General features: G+C 38.6%; 1 protein-coding gene across 1 annotated transcript; it reads left to right on the top strand.

The window, feature by feature from the left end:
* The first annotated feature begins 4,048 nt into the window (after window positions 1-4,048).
* Window positions 4,049-16,753, top strand: LOC143036117 (uncharacterized). The gene is made up of 3 exons (XM_076203366.1): window positions 4,049-4,119; window positions 16,114-16,529; window positions 16,629-16,753. The coding sequence occupies exons 1-3, from the start codon at window positions 4,049-4,051 to the stop codon at window positions 16,751-16,753; spliced, it is 612 nt and encodes a 203-aa protein (XP_076059481.1).
* The last annotated feature ends 5,164 nt before the right edge of the window (window positions 16,754-21,917 follow it).

Here is a 21,917-nt window from a genome sequence, read left to right as displayed (position 1 = left end):
ATTCAATTTGTGTATAGATGGGGTGGTTTGGGAGGTAAATGCAAGGGTACTGGGCATGAGTTTGGAGCTGGTGTAAGTGGAAGAAAGTGAGGGGTGAACCAGTTGTTCACAGATTTATACAAGTCAGAAAAAACCAGCAGTTGGTGGCAGAGTTTGAGAGGGTATGCAAAATCACTCAGTCCATTGCTATACTCTGATTGCTCATGCTTGAATCATGGAATGGATTATGCAACATTGTTTGCAAGTGAAACAAGATCTGATTCTCTTGTCCTCCTCCATCTTCATTGCTTCAAATTCCACAGCTGAACTTTTTGTCATCTTCATTGCCATATACATTGTCCATAGCTTTCCCTCTGCATCCTATGTTATGTATTTACCAGGTACAAGACATCAGTTTTCTTAAATATGTATATATACAGTATATATATATATACCAAGGACCTCTTCCTCCTTATATGGAAGGTGGCCAGCCAAGGCACATACCTACTCCCACTCATTCCACTCCCATCCACCACCCATTGTTTCCCTCTCACCTTAGCTCCTAGTAGATGAAGGGTCATCTCAGTCTCCTGCCCAGTGCAGGGTCTAAAGCAATGTAGCTAAATACTACATCCACAGCAAGGCTGCTTCATTTACATGTCAACCCTCCCCCCTTGTCCCTTCATACAGAAAATGGGGGAAATCCCTGAGTACTTCGTTGAAATGTCCTGACACCTATCCCCTGCCTTTTCTCTTCTCTGCTCAACAGACATTCCCCTCTTGCTCAAAGCCCCTTTCATCCTATCCATCCTTCTAATTTTTGGTTGACCCCTCAAGTTCACTTGTGTGTTATTTGTGTAGTGGTTGCATCTGGGACAATATAAATTTGTAGCCAGGCCTCTGTGTTGGTACTGTTTCAGTGGTGTCCTGAGTAGAGGCATGCCAATGTGGTTCTTACCAGATATGGGAGGGATTTTTCTGTAGGGCTTATGTCTGGGAGTTGTTGATGGAATATTGAGTTTGATGGTCTATGTTGAAGGGCTTGTCTAGCAATGTGATTGTGCATGTGTTTCATGTGAATTTATTTTGTGGTATAGATTTCTGTTGCTATATGAGTAATATGCTGCTGTTGCTTTTTCTTTCCCATTTGATTTCTGTTTGTGGTGCTGTGAGATAAAGTATGATTGGTGTGTGGAGTCCAGGGTTCTGACATAGAATTTTGTTCCTGTTATGTTCATGTGGTGTTCTTTGGAGAGTATTTTGGTTTTTGTATGTATGTGTGCAATTGGGATGGTTTTGATGCATCATGTAAGTACTCTCAATGCTCCATTCTGTAAAGTTTGTAATTTGTGTTCGTCATGCTGATTTTTGGGAACCATGCTGTGGAGGTGTAAACAAGGATTGTTTTTATGAATTGCTTGTAGATAGTTTTAAGTTTCTGTTTTCCAAAATTATTGCTTGCAAAGGATTTAGTAGATTTGTATATGTACAGGGTGTTCAGGATAAAATTTATAATTTTTTTATCTTCTGTCATTGCAGAATCATTTGAAGGATTTGATAATGGTAAAGTGCAAAGGATAGGTGATTATGTGTGCTATTGGTGGGTGTGAGAGCTAGTGAGCATGGATGACTGGAAAGCACTGGAATATTGGAAGAGAGTGACCTGCATTATGATGATTTGCGTCAGATTAAAAAAATCAGAAATCTTAGCTGTAGCTCAGTACTCCTTAGATACTATGAAGGCTGTGAGATGTGAGCTGGAAAATTGCAACGAAGATTGGAAGCAGCAGCTAGCAGGAGGGATAATAGCAGGCGTTCAGACTCTGTCCGCACAACGAAATTTGTCGAGGAGCTGCAAAAAAAAGTTGTGGCAAGATCCAGGCAAGGCAATGCGGACCTTGGTGAGAGAAATGGGCATTGGTGTGGCAACTATGAAGAAAGCCCTGAATCAAGATCTTTGCTACTCCTCATGCAAGAGGTGCAAGGGCTAACTACTCACTGCCAAGGCCCAAGAGAACCACCTTACGAGAGCCAAGAAATTCCTCAACAAGGTCAAACACCCAGTTGAGCTAAGGGTGCTCTGGTTTTTCTCAGATGAGAAGAACTTCTGCCAGGATCAGTTGCAGAACAACAGGTGGCTGGCTTACATTCCACATGAAGTCCTGCACTTCATGAAGATCTAGTTCCCTCAAAATGTGATGGTCTTTGGGTGTGTTTCCAGCAAAGGCCAAGTCATGCTGCCCCACATCTTTGAAGAGGGACGCAGACTCACTTCAGATGGCTATATTGAGTTGCTGTCCACTGTTGTCAAGTGTTGGGTGGAGAGGGTGGCTGCAGGAAAACCACATGTGGCAGCAGGACTCAGCTCTTTCACACCTCTGGGAAAACCCAGAAGTGGCTGTCTGAGAACTTCTGTGACTTCACCAGTCCCAATATCTGGCCCCTCAACTTGCCTGATTGCAACCCCATGGATTATTATGTTTAGGGCGCAGTTGAAAAAGACACCACTTGTAACTTGTACAACCTGCAACACCAAGGACAAGCTGATTGCCAGGATCAAACTGGTGTTCAGGTATCTCTCAAAGGACACCATGAAGGCCGTGTGCTTCAGGTTCAGGTCCTGCCTGGAGGTCATGGTGGAGGCTCATGGCAGCTTCTTTGAGCTGTATATGGCAAAAGATCCTCTGAGAGATGCACTTTGAATTTTGAGAATACGTAAGGTTTTGGCCAAGATATGACATTTTTCTTTCCTTTCAAAAAAAGTGTCAAATTTATCCCAAACACCCTGTGTATATACATACATACATATATATATGTATATATATATATATATATATATATACATATATATATATATATATATACATATATATATAACATATATACATATATATTCACGGTGCATACAGTAACTATTTTGTTGTTTCAGGGGCACGGTATGGAAAGAAGCAGGTAACCATACCACTCAAAAGCAACCAGTCAGTATACATTGAGACTTTGTCTCAGCAACACCTTGTGTAAGAGGTTGATAGATAAAAGTAGACAAATGAGGTAGATAGAGGGGTAGGTGGTGAGAATTTAATTTTTATGAGTTGGATGTTTGGTAAACAATAGTTGTAGGTGAAGGAATTGCACAATTTCACTCATCACCTAAAGTTTACAAACAACTGCTGGAGAACCAATTTCATTGCTGTATTGTGCTGATGTAACAGTATATAAACTAAGTCAGTGGTGCATTGATTTCGAGATTGCTTGAGTAAGCCATATTGCTCATTGGATTTGTAACAGCCTTTCTGATTGGAGAAAGGGTTGAGGAGGAGAAAATTCAATTGGTTTATGGGAATAAAGTCATCCCCTTAGGGGAGGTACTTAGATGTAAAAGTAAAGATCATTGGACTAAAGAAATCATGACATCAATGTGAACTGACCTAGTGATCAAATTGAGGATTCCAGATAGGAGTCCCTTGGTATAAATTGACAAGCTAAGTGTAATATTATCGGGGAGGAAACGATAGAAAATTTAAGTTTAGTTTAATTCCCCTCCCATATATAGAGTAATAGAACTTGACTAATTTAGATGATTGAAAGTAAAGGGTCTTCCTACTGAAGAATATTGTGAATGACTATCATACATAAAGACAGTGAAAAGAAAATAGAGAAGAAATACAAAACTATACACAAAAGAAAGGGAACCTTAGAAGGAAACAGTAGTAACAACAACAGTGGTGAGAGTGCTGGCAGCAGTGGGATGGAACGGATAAAATCAGTGCAAAATACTCAAACTCTGCCAGTCTCGCCACCGTTGTTGTTACCACTGTTTACTCCATCAGAGCAGCTTCTTTGAGTGAGCTGTATTAGACAAAAGATCCTCTAAGAGATGCACTTTGAATTTTGAGAATACATCAGTTTTTGGCCAAGATATGACATTTTTCTTTCCTTTCCAAAAAAGTATCAAATTTATCCCAAACACCCTGTATATATATGTATATATATATATATGTATATATATTATATATATACAGGTGTGTATAGTAACTGTTTCGTTGTTTCAGGGACACAGTGTGGAAAGATGCGGGTAACCATACCACTCAAAAGCAACCGATCAGTATACGTTGAAACTTTGTCCCAGCAACATCTTGTGTAAGAGGCTGGTAGATAAAGGTAGACAAGTGAGGTAGACAAAGGGGCAGGTGGCGAGAATTTAATATTTATGAGTTGGATGTTTGGTAAACAACAGTGGGATGGAACGGATGAAATCAGTGCAAAATACTCAAACCACACCACTCTCATCACCGTTGTTGTTACCACTGGTTACTCCATCTCCTGTTCCCTTCTAAGGCCCCCTTTTGTGTACAGTTTTGTATTTGTTCTCTCACTATCTATTTTTCACTCTTTATGTAGGATAGTCATTCACAATATTCTTCTGTAGGAAGACCCTTTGCTTCTGATTATCTGAATTAGTCAAATTCTATTACTCTGTATAAGAGAGGGGAATTAAACTGAACTTAAATTTTCTGTTTTTCTTCCTAAATATTACACTTAGCTTGTCAATTTACACCAAGGGACCCCCATCTGGAATTTGTAGTACAGGTCCAGTGTTGGTATATTGGTGTTTGTGGGTGTTGGTTGGCCGGTAAAGGAGTTCATCTTGTTTTTGATAATGGATTCGATGGAGTGTTGTGGATAGCCGTTGTTGACAAGTAGTGTTGTTATACGTTGGAGTTCGTTGTTCGTGGTTTTCCATGTACTGCTGTGGGAGAAGGCTCGGTTCACTAGTGATCGGATCACTCCTTTACTGGCCAACCAACACCCACAAACACCAATATACCAACACTGGACCTGTACTACAAAGGACATATGAACACCGGCTACAAAGAAGACGAAAGAACACTTCGAAATATTATCACACGTAACATTCGACCCAACAACCCAGACACTAAGATACGCCTAATCGTATACTACAAAACCTCCAAAACACACACCCTGGTTATTAAGAACAACAGCCAGCCCCCCAACCCTCCTCTACAAGAAATCAACGTCGTGTATAAGTTTGATTGCCCTGTCGGTGATTGTCAGCACCGCACCTCCTCATACATTGGCATGACTTCTATGACCCTCTCCAAAAGACTCACATACCACCTCCAGAATGGCGCCATCAAAACACATATGACAAAAGAACACAAAACCACCATCACCAGACAAACACTAAACGAAAACACTAAAATAATCTACAAAGCTCACGACCCCCTTCGCCTTAAGATGGCCGAAGCAGTGAACATATACATCGAGAAACCTTCCATTAACATACAACTCATGCCCACAACCACACTCCCAAGCAGTAGACGCACATAACACAAACAATAACACCCCTTTCCACAATCCACAAGGAAGTTGCTACTTCCACGTACGCAGCGCTACGGATCACGGCTACATGAAATGACCTCTCCCAGTGTTCGGCCAATGTACGGCCTGTATTTAAACCCATGTAATCACCAACTATTGTTACTCCCTCCCTGAGGATGACCGAGTAAGGTCGAAATACGTATAGGAGAATTAAAAAAGAGAAAACCGCACCTAATGTCTTTTGGACACCTCAGCTATTTGGAACCACCACAGAAACTTGTTGCACGAGAGAAATTAAAGCTCCAATATAAACTCAACAACGCCATTGTCGCTGTAGATTTCTTGAAATCCTGTATACAACATGGCCTCCTACCAAAATGTATATATATATATATATATATATAATATGTGTGTGTGTGTAAATGCATATATATATATACTCATGCAGTCTGCTCTGTGACCTCAGCTTGAGAATTTGTCTGTTGTGACACCAGCTAGCGAATACCTCGTGTTCAGTTTATTACTTCTTGTGAAGTTTATATCTTCAAATAGTGACTACTGATTGTTTTGTGTTTTTGTAATTGTATACGTAAAGCGCTATACAGTTACAGGTATAAGATAAATTGTAGTGTTCTAGTAGTTTAGAATCAAAACAGTACTCCAAAGGTAAGAATTATAGTATAAGGTAAGCTTCGTTTATTTAGTGACCGCTTTTGTTTTCTTTTGTTGTTTTATATTTTCTCTTTGCCGTTTGTATTGCCGAAGGAGGAGCGAAATGCCTTGTGAAGGTTGTGTGAACCTGGAGGACCGTCTCAGGAAGTGTGAGGAGGAAATTCGTCTTCTCAAGAGTGTGCTCTGTGAGAAGAGTGAATCTTCCCCGCAGCCCAAAGAGCGTTCCACATCTGACACTGCCATGAGCGAGTGGCGCTCCGTGGGGTCCCGTGTTCGGTAAGCGGGTCTCCTGTGGGGCAACCACTGGCTCTAGCCAATCGTTTTGTTCTGGTGGAGGATGAGGTGGCTGAAAATCAGGAGTTCTTGGTGGTGGGGGACTCCATGGTGCGAGGCTATGAAGACATCCTGCAGCCGAAGACTAAACGACGTTGCAAGCTTGTATGTCAACCGGGCCTTGGGATCGCTGATTGTACCCAGACCATCATGGAACAAAAGCGGACGAACACGGTTATGATTGTTCATACGGGAAGTAACGATGTGGGTAGGGTGAGATCAGAGGAACTTGTTCGGAATTACAATGTCCTTCTTCAGGAGATGAAGGAACGTGGGAGCCGTCACGTAGTCTGTGGAATCCTTCCGAGGATCTACGCTGGCACTTGTTGGAACAGTAGAGCCATAGGGATCAATGAGAGGATATCACGATTGTGCACGCAACTGGGATACCACTTTCTTGATCCTTGGTATCTCTTTTCCAGGCGTCATGACTTTTATGCTTCTGATGGGATCCACCTTACTTGCAGAGGCAAAGATGTTCTTACAAACCTCATTGTGGGAGTTTGTAATGAACTAGTTTCTTTTTTGGGGTAGGAACTCAAAGGGAAGGGGAAATAGAGTGTATTGGGGAAAACAGAGTAGGGTATAGTAATAATATAGAGCAATATGTCAGTGTAGGACAAAATATCATTTTAGGATATAATGTCGGTAGAGGACGAAATATTACACTAGGATGTAATGTCAAAGGACAAAATATCACTTTGGAATATATTAATAGTGGAGGACAAAATATCACGATGGGATATAATGATAGGGGAGGAAAAAATATCACGATGATATACAATGATAGTAGAGGACAAAATATCACGGTAGGATATAATGTCCGTGGAGGACAGAATATCATTTTAGGAAGGAATTCACGACAGAGTGCCAGCGAACGACGGGTGGCCGGTGTGGAACGCGATGACGTAGTGGGGCAAAGTGTACGCAAGAGATAAAATTATCAAGAGGGACCAGATATCTGTGATGGGGCAAATGTCCATGAGGCATTAAATGTCAGTGAAGTACCAAGTGTCATTATAGAGCAATGTGTCAATAAAGAACAAAATTATAATGTTGAAATACAAAACGTGTTAAAAAGAAATAATCACAAGTTTCTTAATAACATGTACTTTAATGCTCGTAGTATTAGGAATAAATATCAAGAAATACAGGCATATGTCAAAAGTGAAAATCTCGATATGATAGGAATAACCGAGACATGGTTAAATGGTAGAGTTTGAAGCTGAATTTAATATTGCGGGATTTAAATACTTTCATCAGGATAGAAACCACAAGAAAGGTGGGGGTGTTCTGTTATACGTTAAAAGCAATGTCCATGCCTGTGTTTTAGAGAAAGTAAACCAGGATGCATATGATAGTTTGTGGGTAGAATTAACCCAAATAAATAGACAAAAAATGAATGTAGGTGTAATATATAGGCCAAAAACATTATCATTAGCAGACGACAAACTTTTGTTTCAAGAACTGTCTAGTTTATGTAACCGGGACTTATTGATAATGGGTGATTTCAATTTTACTGACATTGATTAGATGACCCTTGAACATGGCCATATAGGTAGTCGCCTGATAGATTTTCTCGGTGACAATTGTATTGGTATGATACATCGTTATTGTAGTGCTTATATCTAATACAAATTTTTCATTATTATTTGACTGTTTCATTGGCCACCCCGATACACAATTACTTACTTTAGCACGTAAAAGAACCCACAAGACATGGAAACTTGCTCGATCTCTTGATCACAAGCCGTGAAAGCATGCTAGCCGATGTGGAGGTTGGTGAAACTCGCAAATAGCGATTACAACTTAGATTCAAACCGCTATTTTTTTTAGAATAGATACTTGTGTTTCTAAAATACCCGATTTCAGTAAAGCTCAGTTCATAGTACTACATCAGGAGCTTCAGCTTACAGATTGGGGCGCAAAATTAAGCGAAAGACCTGTAGATCAGATGTGGGAAATAGTTCAAAATACTCTTCCTCAGATGATTCATACTTACATCCCGTTTAAGGACAGACGCCCCCCAAATCAGGCTCGCCCAAAATGGCTCGGCAAGGAAACTGAAAAAGGCATTGCTAAAAAGACAGGCTTATAAGAAATAAAAGTGCTTGGGTGCACCTAAAGACTACCAAAGTTATGTAATAATACAGAGATATTTAAAAAAAGACAATAAAAAACGAAAACGACAATACGAAATGAATATCGCTGATAAATCCAAAGAGAAGCCCAAAGAATTCTAGTTACATTAGAAATAAAAAGGTTATCAGGAATCACATTGGCCCACTATTATCTGCTGACGGCCAACTTGAGTATTCAAACGAAGGAATGTGTAATATTCTAAATAACTATTTTTGGTCAGTATTCGTAAACGAAACACCTCAGAGTAAACTCCAAACTGAAATCTGTGAAAGATCTAGGGTAAACTTAATACGGTAAATATAACAAAAGAAAAAATTAAAAGATGTATAGAGAAAATAAAAATTAATAAACACCAGGGCCTGACAGTTGGCATCCAAGAATCTTAAAGGAAATGAAAAATGAGATTGTTGTTCCATTAAAAGCTATTTTCAAAAAATCCATCATATCCGGAGATGTCCCAAGAGAATGGAAGCTAGCTAACGTCACTCCAATATTCAAAAAAGGTGACAAAAAGAAACCAAATAACTACAGGTCTATAAGCTTGACTTCAATCGTAGGAAAAATGAGGGAAATTATCATCAGAGATGCTATCAAACATCATTTAGAAAATAACTGTTTGATAAATGATAGCCAGCATGGTTTCAGACGGAAACGTTCTTGCGTGACTAATTTAGTCGAATTCTACAACACAGTCATCTCGAGTTATGACAAAAGAAACAATACAGATATAATATATTTAGACTTTAGCCTCACACGGAGTAAGTGGCAGCCTATGATACAAATTTGTGCGCAATGGCAAATGATCACTTCAATCAATTAGATATTCAAGAAGATTTAGATAAATTACAGCAATGGTCTGAAAAGTGGCTAATGAAATTTGACGCAAGTTAATGCAAGGTTATGCACATAGGTAGAAATAACAGTACGATTACAAGTTATTTGGAAATTCGTTAACAAAAGTGGATAGTGAAAAGTATCTAGGGGTAATTATCATTAACGATCTCAAATCATCTAAATAGTGTATTTCAGCTTCTGAGAAAGCAAACAAGATTCTAGGACTGATCGTGCGATCTTTTGGCTTCAAAAGCTCATCTCTCATTAACAAGCTATATAAATCGTTAGTTAATCCACATTTGGAATATGCTGTTTCTGAATGGTCGCCGAATCTCATTAAAGACATTGACAGATTGGCAAAAGTACAAAGGAGAGCCACAAAACTGATTCCAAATCTAAAAAATAAATCATACGAAAATCGACTAAAACATATGAATCTGTTTTCCCTAAAAAGCGTAGACTCAGAGGTGACTTGATACAGGTATTTAAGATTCTAAAGGGGATAGACAACAGTAAAAGTGACAAAATTCTTACACTGAATGAGAATCAAACAAGAAATAATGGTTTCAAAATGTCAGGAAATAGATTTAATTTGGAAGTGGGTAGAAACAACTTCGCCAAACGTGTAGTTAATGAATGGGACAAACTTCCTTCAGAGGCAGTGCAATATAGTTCGCATCCGACCTAGTTATGGACCAAAAGGTCTCCTATTGGCATGCTCCGCCTTTGTAATCCTTTGTGATATAACACACACACACACACACACACACTTCAGCGAATGGACGGCTTGGATGACGTTCTGAAGAAAACTGAAGTCTGTGGATCCCAACGCAAAGAGAAGTGCCTAGTGTTTTTACAGGGTGGGGGGGAAATTGCTCGTGGAGTAGTGGGAAAGTAGGGAAAGAGGAAAAGGGGAGGGATTACTGAGGGAAATGGAAGGAAATGAGGAGGGAGTAGACTTGGCCCAGCCAGACAAGCGAAAGGTAAACAAAAGACTGAGCGATGATGAAATGTCTAATAAAAATGTAAAGATTAGAAGTATAGAGAGGAGCAATACAGTAGAAAGTGACGAGAATATGTTCCAGGGATTTAAAGAGGGTGGGGGGGACACAACCCCCCCCCCCCCGACTGATAAGACTAGAGGAGAGAGTTGATAAGGTGATCGAGGACTTGGAACGTAGGTTAGGTAATGTTGACTCCATTTTCCAGAGAATTGAAAGGTTGGAACAACTAGAGAAGGCAAACAGAAACTTAACTGATGAAATAGAGGACCTAAAAAGACAGTTAAGAAATGTAAAGGAGGAGAATGAGAAATTGAAGAAGAATAGTAATGAAAACAGAGAGACAATAGCTAAAGAAGCTAAAAATTGGAGAACAACCCAAGAAGGGAATAAGGTTTCATTCACTGACATAGTCAAACAGCAATTGAAAGAACATAATGAAGACTCAGTTATTAAAGTGATGAGACAGAAGGAGAATATAGTAAGAGAATTAGCTGACAAAAAGAAATGTATAATTATATTAGGAATGGAAGAGAAACATAACCCAGATAGAACCGCAAGAATCAAGGAGGAAAATGAAAGAGTAAGCAGTTTATTAAAATTAGTCCAGGAAGATGAGCCAGAAATTATGAAGGAAATTGAGGAAAAATTCAGACTCGGAAAATATAGTAAAGATAAGACCAGACCAATTAAGATTAAATTCAGGTCACAAACAACGGCAGAGAAAATTCTATCCAAAACAGGGAAACTAGCAACAAGTGATCAATATAATAGGTATGGATAAAAAGAGAAATGAATAAGGAGGAAAGAGAGGCAGAAAAGCAGAAAAGACTTGAAGCTAAGGCAAAAAACGAGGAAAGAACGGAGTCAGAGAAAGAGAGATTCTATTGGAGAGTAGTGAACATGAAAATAAAGCAGTTCGACATACAAAAGAAAAACACAAGGGAAACAGAGAACACAATGGAGGTGGGAGAAAACTAAGAGCGTCTTACACAAATATAGATGGATTGATAACAGGATTGAATGAACTGAATGATTATTTGAAAGAAAAAGAACCGGACATAATGGGAATTGTAGAAACAAAATTAAAAGGCCCACTACCACCCAACAGTGTAGGACATGATGCATACAATTATTGGATTAGAAACAGAGAGAAAAAACAAGGGGGTGGAGTTATGTTCCTGACTAAGAAGGATATAAACGTGAAAGGTGTCATATATGGAAAGAATACAGTAGAGATGATTATGATAGAAGTGGAAGACCGAGATAAGAAGAGCAGAAGATTTGTGATCAATTATGTGCCTCCAAAAACAGCCTCATGGGAGGAGAGTGAACATAAAAGTATGTTAGAGGACACAAAGATAGCATTAGCTAAAATAATGGAAGACGGAGGAAGAATAGTTATGATGGGCGACTTTAATTGCAAAGAAATCTGCTGGGAAGAAATGACAGTAAAGAGTGGTGATGACTCATGGGGAAATGCTCTACTTGAGATGATTACTGACCATTCAATGACACAATGGATACAAGAGAACACTAGGTATAGAAATGAAGAAGAACCATCGAGACTAGACTTAATAATTACATCTGAACCTAGAATAGTGGACAAGATTGAATATAAAACACCAATAGGTAAAAGTGACCACATATTGATTGAACTGGAACTTAATGAAGAAAAATATATGAAAAGAAATGAACAATATAGAAAAGGAAGAATGATGTATGAAAAAACAAACTTTGATAAAATAAGAGAATTCTTCCAACAAGAAAACTGGGAAGAAATATACAAAGAAGAAACATCAGTGGAAGAGAAATGGAATATTTTGACAAAAATTTACAAAAAAGGAGTGGAAAAGTATGTCCCAAGAGAAAAACAAGAAAAAGAATATGTAAAATGCTGGTACAACAAAAGTTGTAGGGAGTTAAAAGACAAAAGAGACAAAGCCTGGACCAGATGGAAAAAAGACAGAAGACCTGAAAAATGGAAAATATATACCGGTTATAGAAATGAATATGTACAAACGTGCAGAGAGGAAAAAAGAAAATATGAAAAAGATGTCATAGAAAAGTGTAAAGATCAACCAAAACTATTCTACAGATTTGTAAACAATAAACTGAAAAACAAACAAGACTTGGAGAAATTAAGACAAGGAGGAGTTGAATACACTGAGGAAATGGAAATGGCAGAAATTATGAACAAACATTTTAAATCAGTGTTTACAAGGGAAAATATACAACCTGAAGAGATTGAGTGGAAAGAAAAAGTCCCCCCTATGGAAGAAATAGAAGTAACAAAGAATGAAATATTGACACACTTGGGTAATTTTGATGTCAGAAAATCGCATGGGCCAGATGAAATAGCAAACTGGATTCTGAAAGAATGCAGGAATGAACTGGCAGACAAGATACATAGCATAATAAGCAGTTCATTAAAAGAAGGAAAAGTTCCAGAAGATTGGAAAAAAGCAAATATAGTACCTATATATAAAGGAGGAAATAAAGAAGAACCTACCAACTATAGACCAGTCTCTCTAACAAGTACAATAGCAAAAATTTGTGAAAGAATTATCAAAAGTAGATGGGTAAAATACTTGGAAAAAAACAACGTACTAAATCCAAGGCAATTTGGATTCAGACAAGGACGATCATGCGTCACCAATTTAATATGTTTCTATTCAAGGCTAATAGATATAATACAAGAAAGAGATGGATGGGCTGATTGTGCATTTCTAGACCTAAAGAAAGCTTTTGACAAAGTACCACATAAGAAGTTGCTTAAGAAATTAGAATCTGAAGGAGGAATACAAGGTAAATTGCTAAATTGGATGGAAGACTTTTTGCAAGAAAGAAAAATGAGAGTAGTGATAAGAGACCAGCACTCAAAATGGAATGAAGTAATAAGCGGTGTCCCGCAGGGAACAGTTCTGGCCCCAATAATGTTTGCTATATATATTAATGATATGGATGAAGGAATTGAAAGCTATATGAGCTTCTTTGCAGATGATGCAAAACTACTGAAAAGAGTGAAAACTGAAGAAGATTGTGAATCACTACAGAGAGATCTAAATAAAGTACAAGAATGGAGTAGGAAGTGGGAGATGGAGTTCAATACAAAAAAGTGTAGTATAATGGAATTTGGAAAAAGCAAAAACAGAATAACAGGATCATATAATTTGGGAGAAGAAGGAATAAGAAAAGTAGAAAATGAGAAGGACCTGGGAGTCATTGTTATGAATAATATGTCACCTGAGAAACATATAAATAAGATTTTTGGAGAAACTTATAATTTAATAAGAACAATCAAAGTGGCATTTACATACCTGGATGAAGAAATGGTGAGGAAAATCCTAATCACCCTGATAAGACCAAGATTGGAATATGCAGCAACGATATGGTCACCAAGTACAAAAAAATGTATAAAAAAACTTGAAAGAATACAAAGAGCAATTACAAAACTGGCACCAACACTCTCAAAACTATCATATGAAGAGAGACTACAAAAACTTAAACTACAGACACTAGAGCAAAGAAGAGAGAGAGGAGATTTGATAGCTATTTACAGAATCATGAAAGGCATAGAAATTACTGATAGAGAGAATCTGATAAAATGGGATGACAGAAATACAAGAGGACACGGAAAGAAAATAAAAAAAGACAGCTATAGAAGAGATTTGAAAAAGAACAGCTTTCCTCACAGAGTAATAGACAGTTGGAACAAGTTAGATGAGAAAGTGGTGTGTGCAAAAACAATACATGAATTTAAAAATTGTTTAGATAAAATGAGAAATGAAGACGGGACCCCACGAGCATAGCTCCCCTTCCCGTAAAATACAACTAGGTAAATACAACTAGGTAAATACACACACACACACACACATATATATATATATATATATATATATATATATATATATATACACGTTGAGACATTCTGACAAGTAGAAGTGGGTGGGAAGAGGAAAAAATGGAGTCTTATTCAGAGTTTTATTCTTGACTAGTTTCGTTACAAGCTTTTTCAAAAGAATATTGACAAAAATAATGTTACTAGAAAAGAAACGAATTCATGATGTCAAAAGAAAAAAAAAATAACATAAATAAAAAAAAATGAACTAAAACCAAAAAAGTGGCAAGGAAAGTGTGAGATTTAGTACGGGGGTCTGGTGCATGGTACAAATTTCCACTCAGTGCAAAAGTGGCTGTTATTTTTGCCCACTTTAAGAACAAGAGACAGTGGGCAAAAATCACAGCCACTTTTGCCCTCACTGAGTGGAAATTCGTACCATGCACCAGACCCCCGGACTAAATCTCACACTTTCCTTGCCACATTTTTTGTTTTAGTTAAAAAAATATATATTCTTATTATTTTTATATTTTCTTTTTCCCATCATTATTTCTTTTCTGATAATACTATTTTTCTTGTCACATTGTTATCTATTATTAATTTCCATCACCATTTAAATAATTCCTCTGTCATAATAACATGTGAGTTCCTTTACACTCGGAACGGTATGCACGCATACATATCTGCCACTTAGCCTTGTAGCAATATTCTTTTGAAAAAAGCTTGTAGCGAAACTAGTCAAGAATAAAACTCGGAATAAAATTGCATTTTTTCCTCTTCCCACCCACTTCATACACACACACACACACACACACACACACACACACACACACACACACACACACACACACACACACACACACACACACACACACACGGTAGCGCGGTTGGTAGAGCGCTGGACTGGGAAGTACGGTGGTGCTCGCAGTAGCTGGTTCGAATCCTGCCCAGGGCCGAAATTATTTCGGTATCGCTGCGCTTCGGGTCGTTACTCTGACTCTCGTGGGCGGGGAGTTGGGTGTGTGTGTATGTGAAAGGTCATAGCATTACCCATAGATCGGTCATACGAGCTCTGAGCTCTCTTCCGGGAGAGAAATAGCCGTCGATCACGAGTCCAACACGTGATCCAAAGACCAAGGTGAATACACACACACACACACACAACACTCGGTGGCGCGGTTGTTAGAGTCCCAGACTGTCAGTATGGAGGTACCGGCGGTACCTGGTTCCAATCCTGCTCAGGGCTGAAATTATTTCAGTATCGCTGTGCTTCGAGTCGTTAATCCAACTCTCGTGGGCGGGGAGTTTGGGGTGTGTGCGCGTGTAAAGGTCATAGCATTACCCAAAGATCGGTCATACGAGCTCTGAGCTCTCTTCCGGGAGGGAAATAGCTGTCGATCACGAGTCCAACACGTGATCCAAAGACCAAGGTGAATACACACACACACACACACACACACGCAAACACACACACACACACACACACACACACACACACACACACACACACACACACACACACACACACACATACACACACACACACAGACTAATAAGGTCTATTGTGTTTTTTCAAATTCACCATCCAATACGCAAGCAAGCTAAGAAGAAGCAATTTGACCGAGCAATGTTTCATAATCAGGATAAGCGGACTGAACTCCAAACAGCACTCCACAGCAGTATTTCCCAACTCCCAGACCCAATTACTTTCAACCCAACTCCTGAACAAATCGAGTCCGACTGGAAGACTTTCTCAGACTCGATCTGCTCCACCCTAACGGATACCCTCGGATTCTCGACTCACAACCACCAAGATTGGTTCGACCAATGTCGAGCAGACATCCTAGATCTCCTAAGGAGGAAGGCACAAATGGCCCTTCGTTGAATACAAAATCAATGGTGGTGCAATAAAGCAGTTGAAATCCAGCAATATGCTGAATTATTAAACGACCAGCAAAATGTTTATAGTGCCATTAAAGCTACATATGGCCCAACACAAAGCACCATAGCTCCTTTGATATCAGCTGATGGAGCCACTCTGATCAAAGACAGAAAAGGCATTCTTGATCGCTGGGTAGAATACCTAAACAGCCTTCTAAGCCAGAAGAACCCCATAGACCCTACATTTGCTGACCGGCTTCCTAACTTACTATTACTTAAAAATCTAGACCTAACACCGTCCTTCACCGAGACCTTAAAGGCTTGCAATAGGCTAAAAAACAATAAAGCACCAGGCCCTGACGGAATCCCGGGAGAGCTCTTCAAGCTTGGCGGCCACATCGTGATGCAACGCCTCCACTTCATGATTCAGATTTTCTGGGAGGCTGACTACATACCTCAGTCCCTGAAGGACACCCTGATCGTAATGATCTACAAAAGGAAAGGCCAGAAATCGGAATGAGGGAATTATCGAGGGATATCCCTGCTCGACGTTGCGGGCAAAGTACGAGTATTTGTACGAATACTCTTATTTCATCTACTAGATTATGTCACAGAGATTATCCTGCCTGAATCCCAGTGTGGCTTCAGAAAAGACAGAGATACCACTGACACGATCTTTGTGGTTAGGCAACTGATGGAAAAGAGCAGAGCCATGATCTGTTCATAGCCTTTGTAAGGCTTGCAAAAGCTTTCGACACCATCAACAGGGAAATGTTATGGAGAGTGATGGTTAAGTGGTTAAATGTGGCTGCCCCCCTAAATTTATGGCCATCATCAAGGCTTTCCACGATGGCATGACTGCCCGTATCTGTATGGGCGGAAATATCTTGAACTCGTTTGCTGTTACCGTAGGTGTCAAACAAGGGTGTGTCCTTTCACCTATCCTCTTCAACATATATTAAGCAGCCGTCACTCTACTTGCAAGGTATGAATCTGATGTAAACGACAGTGTAGCCATCAACTACCACCTTGATGGTAACCTGTTCAACCCCCAGTGTCTCATAGCTAAGACAAAAGCCCGCACTGCCTATGTCTTTGATATGCTGATGATGCCGCCTACTCTGCAGCTAGCCCTCAATCTCTTCAAAGAAATCTGGATGCGGTGAACAGTATCTATTCAGCAGGTGGACTGGTTGTCAATACCAGCAAAACTGAGGTGCTTCCAATACAACACAACACCGCCGTCCCAATACCACCCTTTACCATAGGTGGTGAAGACTTGAAAACCGTTGAGCCTTTCAAGTATCTCGGCAGCATTCTCTCTGCAACTTGCGACACAGAAAATTAAATCCAGACCAGGATTAGATTGGCAAGCTCAAGCTTTGGAAAATTATCCAAACGCGTCTTCCTAAACCGTGATCTAACTGTGGAGACCAAAATTAACGTTTATCAGGCAATCTGTCTATACATCTTACTGTTTGGCAGTGAAACTTGGACCTTATACAAGGCCCAAATCAGAAAACTATCCCGTAACATGGCGTGACTGAATCCCTCATGTAACTATTTTACAAAATGCTTCAACCATCAGTATTGCATCAATGATAGTACGTTGCCAGCTCTGGTGGATCGGTCATGTGATCAGAATGCCTGAATGTCGCCTATCACGTCAAATACTATACGGTGAGCTGAGGGATGGAAACCGTTATCCGGGAGGACAAAAAAAAAAAAAAAAAAAAGGCCACCCTTAAACAATGCAACATCTCTGTTGACCAACTTGAAATTTTGGCCACTGACAGAGAAAGTTGGAGATTAACAGTCCATCAGGCTGTCAAAATATTTGAATCCGCTCGCACGAATATCAGGATCGAGCGACAAAACCGCAAACATGAATGCAAGGCACGAGGTCCTGTTAACCTAACGGCACAAGAAATTCCCTATCCCACTTGCGGTAGGATCTGTGCCTCCGAGTTTGGCCCAAGAAGTCACCTTCAAAGAAACTAGATCCTAAAACTGATGCCAAAACTATTATACCGAAGATGCAATAAGCGTTAAAGCATGATTATTGTTAATACTGTTATTACTACAGTACTTCTATTGTTTTTATTGTTACCAAAATTCTAATTTATTTACTAATCATCACTTAGAGAAGTACGCCATCTTCGTTACCGAAGGACTACCATAAGCACACACACACACACACACTTCAACGAACGGACGGCTTAGAAGACGTTCTGAAGAAAATTGAAGTTTTGTGGATCCCAACGCAAAGAAAAGTGCCTATTGTATTTACAGGGTGGGGGGAAATTGCTCGTGGGGTAGTAGGAAAGTAGGGAAAGAGGAGAAGGGGAGGGATTACTGAGGGAAATGGAAGGAAATGAGGAAGGAGTAGACTTGGCCCAGGCAGACAGGCGAAAGGTAAACAAACGGCCCCCCGACGACGATGAAATGTCTAATAAAAATGTAAAGATTAGAAGTATAGATAAGAGCAATACAGTAGAAAGTGATGAGAATATTTTCCAGGGATTTAAAGAGGGTGGGGGGGACACAACCCCCCCCCCCCGACTGACAAGACTAGAAGAGAAGGTCGATAAGATGATCGAGGACTTGGAGCGTAGGTTCGGTCATGTTAACAATATTATAAGGACGGTTGAAAAATTGGAAGAACTAGAGAAGGCGAACAAAAACTTAACTGATGAAATAGAAAACCTGAAAAGACAGTTAAAAGAAGTAAAGGTGGAGAATGAGGAATTGAAGAGGAATAGTAAAGAAAACAGAGAGGGATGGAAGTCGATAAAAGAAAACAGTAAAGTTGCATTTACTGATATAATTAAACAGCAAATGAGAGAACAAACTGAAGACTCAGTTATTAAAGTGATGAGACAAAAGGAGAATATAGTAAGAGACTTAGCTGACAAAAAGAAATGTATAATTATATTAGGAATGGAAGAGAAACATAACCCAGATAGAACCTCAAGAACCAATGAGGAAAATGAAAAAGTAAGCAGTTTACTAAAACTAGTTCAGGAAGATGAACCAGAAATTATGAAGGAAATTGAGGAAAAATTCAGGCTCGGAAAGTATAGTACAGATAAGACCAGACCAATTAAGATTAAATTCAGGTCACAAACGACGGCAGAGAATATCTTATCCAAAACAGGGAAACTAGCAACAAGTGAACAATATAAAAAGGTATGGATAAAAAGGGAAATGAATAAAGAGGAAAGAGAGGAAGAAAAGCAGAAAAGACTTGAAGCTAAGAAAAAAAAAACGAGAGTAGAACGGAGTCAGAGAAAGAGAGATTCTATTGGAGAGTAGTGAATATGAAACTAAGGCAGTTCGACATACAAGAGAAAAACAAAAGGGAAACAGAGAACACAATGAAAGTGACAGAAAACTAAGAGTGTCTTACACAAATATAGATGGATTAATAACAGGAATGAATGAGCTGAATGATTATTTGAAAGAAAAAGAACCGGACATAATGGGAATTGTAGAAACAAAATTAAAAGGCCCACTACCACCCAACAGTGTAGGACATGATGCATATAATTATTGGATTAAAAACAGAGAGAAAAAGCAAGGGGGTGGAGTTATGTTCCTGACTAAGAAGGATATAAACGTGAAGGGTGTCATATATGGAAAGAATACAGTAGAGATGATTATGATAGAAGTGGAAGACAGAGATAAGAAGAGCAGAAAATTTGTGATAAATTATGTGCCTCCGAAAACAGCCTCATGGGAGGAGAGTGAACATAAAAGTATGTTAGAGGACACAAAGATAACATTAAATAAAATAATGGAAGATGGAGGAAGAATCTGCTGGGAAGAAATGACAGTAAAGAAATGACAGTAAAGGGTGGAGACGGCTCATGAGGAAACGCTCTACTTGAGATGATTACTGACCATACAATGACACAATGGATACAGGAGAACACCAGGTATAGAAATGAAGAAGAACCATCGAGACTAGACTTAATAATTACATCTGAACCTAGAATAGTGGACAAGATTGAATATAAAACACCAATAAGTAAAAGTGACCACATATTGATTGAACTGGAACTTAATGAAGAAAAATATATGAAAAGAAATGAGCAACATAGAAAAGGAAGAATGATGTATGAAAAAACAAACTTTGATGAAATAAGAGAATACTTTCAACAAGAAAACTGGGAAGAAATATACAAAGAAGAAACAACATTGGAAGAGAAATGGAATATTTTGACAAAAATTTACAAAAAAGGAGTGGAAAAGTATGTCCCAAGACAAAAACAAGAAAAAGAATATGTAAAATGCTGGTACAACAAAAGTTGTAGGGAGCTAAAAGACAAAAGAGACAAAGCCTGGACCAGATGGAAAAAAGACAGAAGACCTGAAAAATGGAAAATATATACCGGTTATAGAAATGAATATGTACAAACGTGCAGAGAGGAAAAGAGAAAATATGAAAAAGATGTCATAGAAAAGTGTAAAGAGCAACCAAAACTATTCTACAGATATGTAAACAATAAGCTGAAAAACAAACAAGACTTGGAGAAATTAAGACAAGAGGGAGTTGAATACACTGAGGAAATAGAAATGGCGGAAACTATGAACAAACATTTTAAATCAGTGTTTACAAGGGAGAACATACAACCTGAAGAGATTGAATGGAAAGAGAAAGTCCTCCCTATGGAAGAAATAGAAGTAACAAAGAATGAAATATTGACACACTTGAGTAATCTTGATGTCAGAAAATCGCATGGACCAGATGAAATAGCAAACTGGATACTAAAAGAATGCAGGAATGAACTGGCAGACAAAATACATAGCATACTAAACAGTTCCTTGAAAGAAGGAAAAGTTCCAGAAGATTGGAAAAAAGCAAATATAGTACCTATATATAAAGGAGGAAATAAAGAAGAACCTACCAACTATAGACCAGTCTCTCTAACAAGTACAATAGCAAAAATTTGTGAAAGAATTATCAAAAGTAGATGGGTAAAATATTTAGAAAAAAAAAAAAACTGTTAAATCCAAGGCAATTTGGATTCAGACAAGGACGATCATGCGTCACCAATTTAATATGTTTCTATTCAAGGCTAATAGATATAATACAGGAAAGAGATGGATGGGCGGACTGTGCATTTCTAGACCTAAAGAAAGCTTTTGACAAAGTACCACATAAGAAGTTGCTTAAGAAATTAGAAACTGAAGGAGGAATACAGGGCAAACTACTAAATTGGATGGAGGACTTTTTGCAAGAAAGAAAAATGAGAGTAGTAATAAGAAACCAACACTCAAAATGGGATGAAGTAATAAGCGGTGTTCCGCAGGGAACAGTTCTGGCCCCAATAATGTTTGCTATATATATTAATGATATGGATGAAGGAATTGAAAGCTATATGAGCTTCTTTGCAGATGATGCAAAACTACTGAAAAGAGTGAAAACTGAAGAAGATTGTGAATCACTACAGAGAGATCTAAATATAGTACAGGGATGGAGTAGGAAGTGGGAGATGGAGTTCAATACAAAAAAGTGTAGTATAATGGAATTTGGAAAAAGCAAAAACAGAATAACAGGAGCATATAAATTGGGAGAAGAAGGAATAAAAAATGTAGAAAATGAGAAGGACCTGGGAGTCATTGTTATGAATAATATGTCACCTGAGAAACATATAAATAAGATTTTTGGAGAAACTTATAATTTAATAAGAACAATCAAAGTTGCATTTACATACCTGGATGAAGAAATAGTGAAGAAAATCCTAATCACCTTGATAAGACCAAGATTGGAATAAGCAGCAACGATATGGTCACCAAGTACAAAAAAAAATGTATAAAAAAAACTTGAAAGAATACAAAGAGCAATTACAAAACTGGCACCAACACTCTCAAAACTATCATATGAA

The sequence above is a fragment of the Oratosquilla oratoria genome, chromosome 20 (genome assembly GCF_046742065.1).
Source record: "Oratosquilla oratoria isolate Oo_2021 chromosome 20, ASM4674206v1, whole genome shotgun sequence".
In the NCBI taxonomy this organism is placed as follows: Eukaryota; Metazoa; Arthropoda; class Malacostraca; order Stomatopoda; family Squillidae; genus Oratosquilla; species Oratosquilla oratoria.
This window is presented reverse-complemented; position numbering and strand designations above follow the sequence as displayed.

What these genes read in the sequence shown, in the direction of transcription:
- LOC143036117 (XM_076203366.1), top strand. Translation starts at nt 4,049, where the DNA reads ATGCGGGTAACCATACCACTCAAAAGCAACCGATCAGTATACGTTGAA. An exon ending in TTGTCCCAGCAACATCTTGT is followed by an intron (nt 4,120 to 16,113) that starts GTAAGAGGCTGG and finishes AAATGTTTATAG; the next exon opens with TGCCATTAAAGCTACATATG. An exon ending in AATGATCTACAAAAGGAAAG is followed by an intron (nt 16,530 to 16,628) that starts GCCAGAAATCGG and finishes TTCATCTACTAG; the next exon opens with ATTATGTCACAGAGATTATC.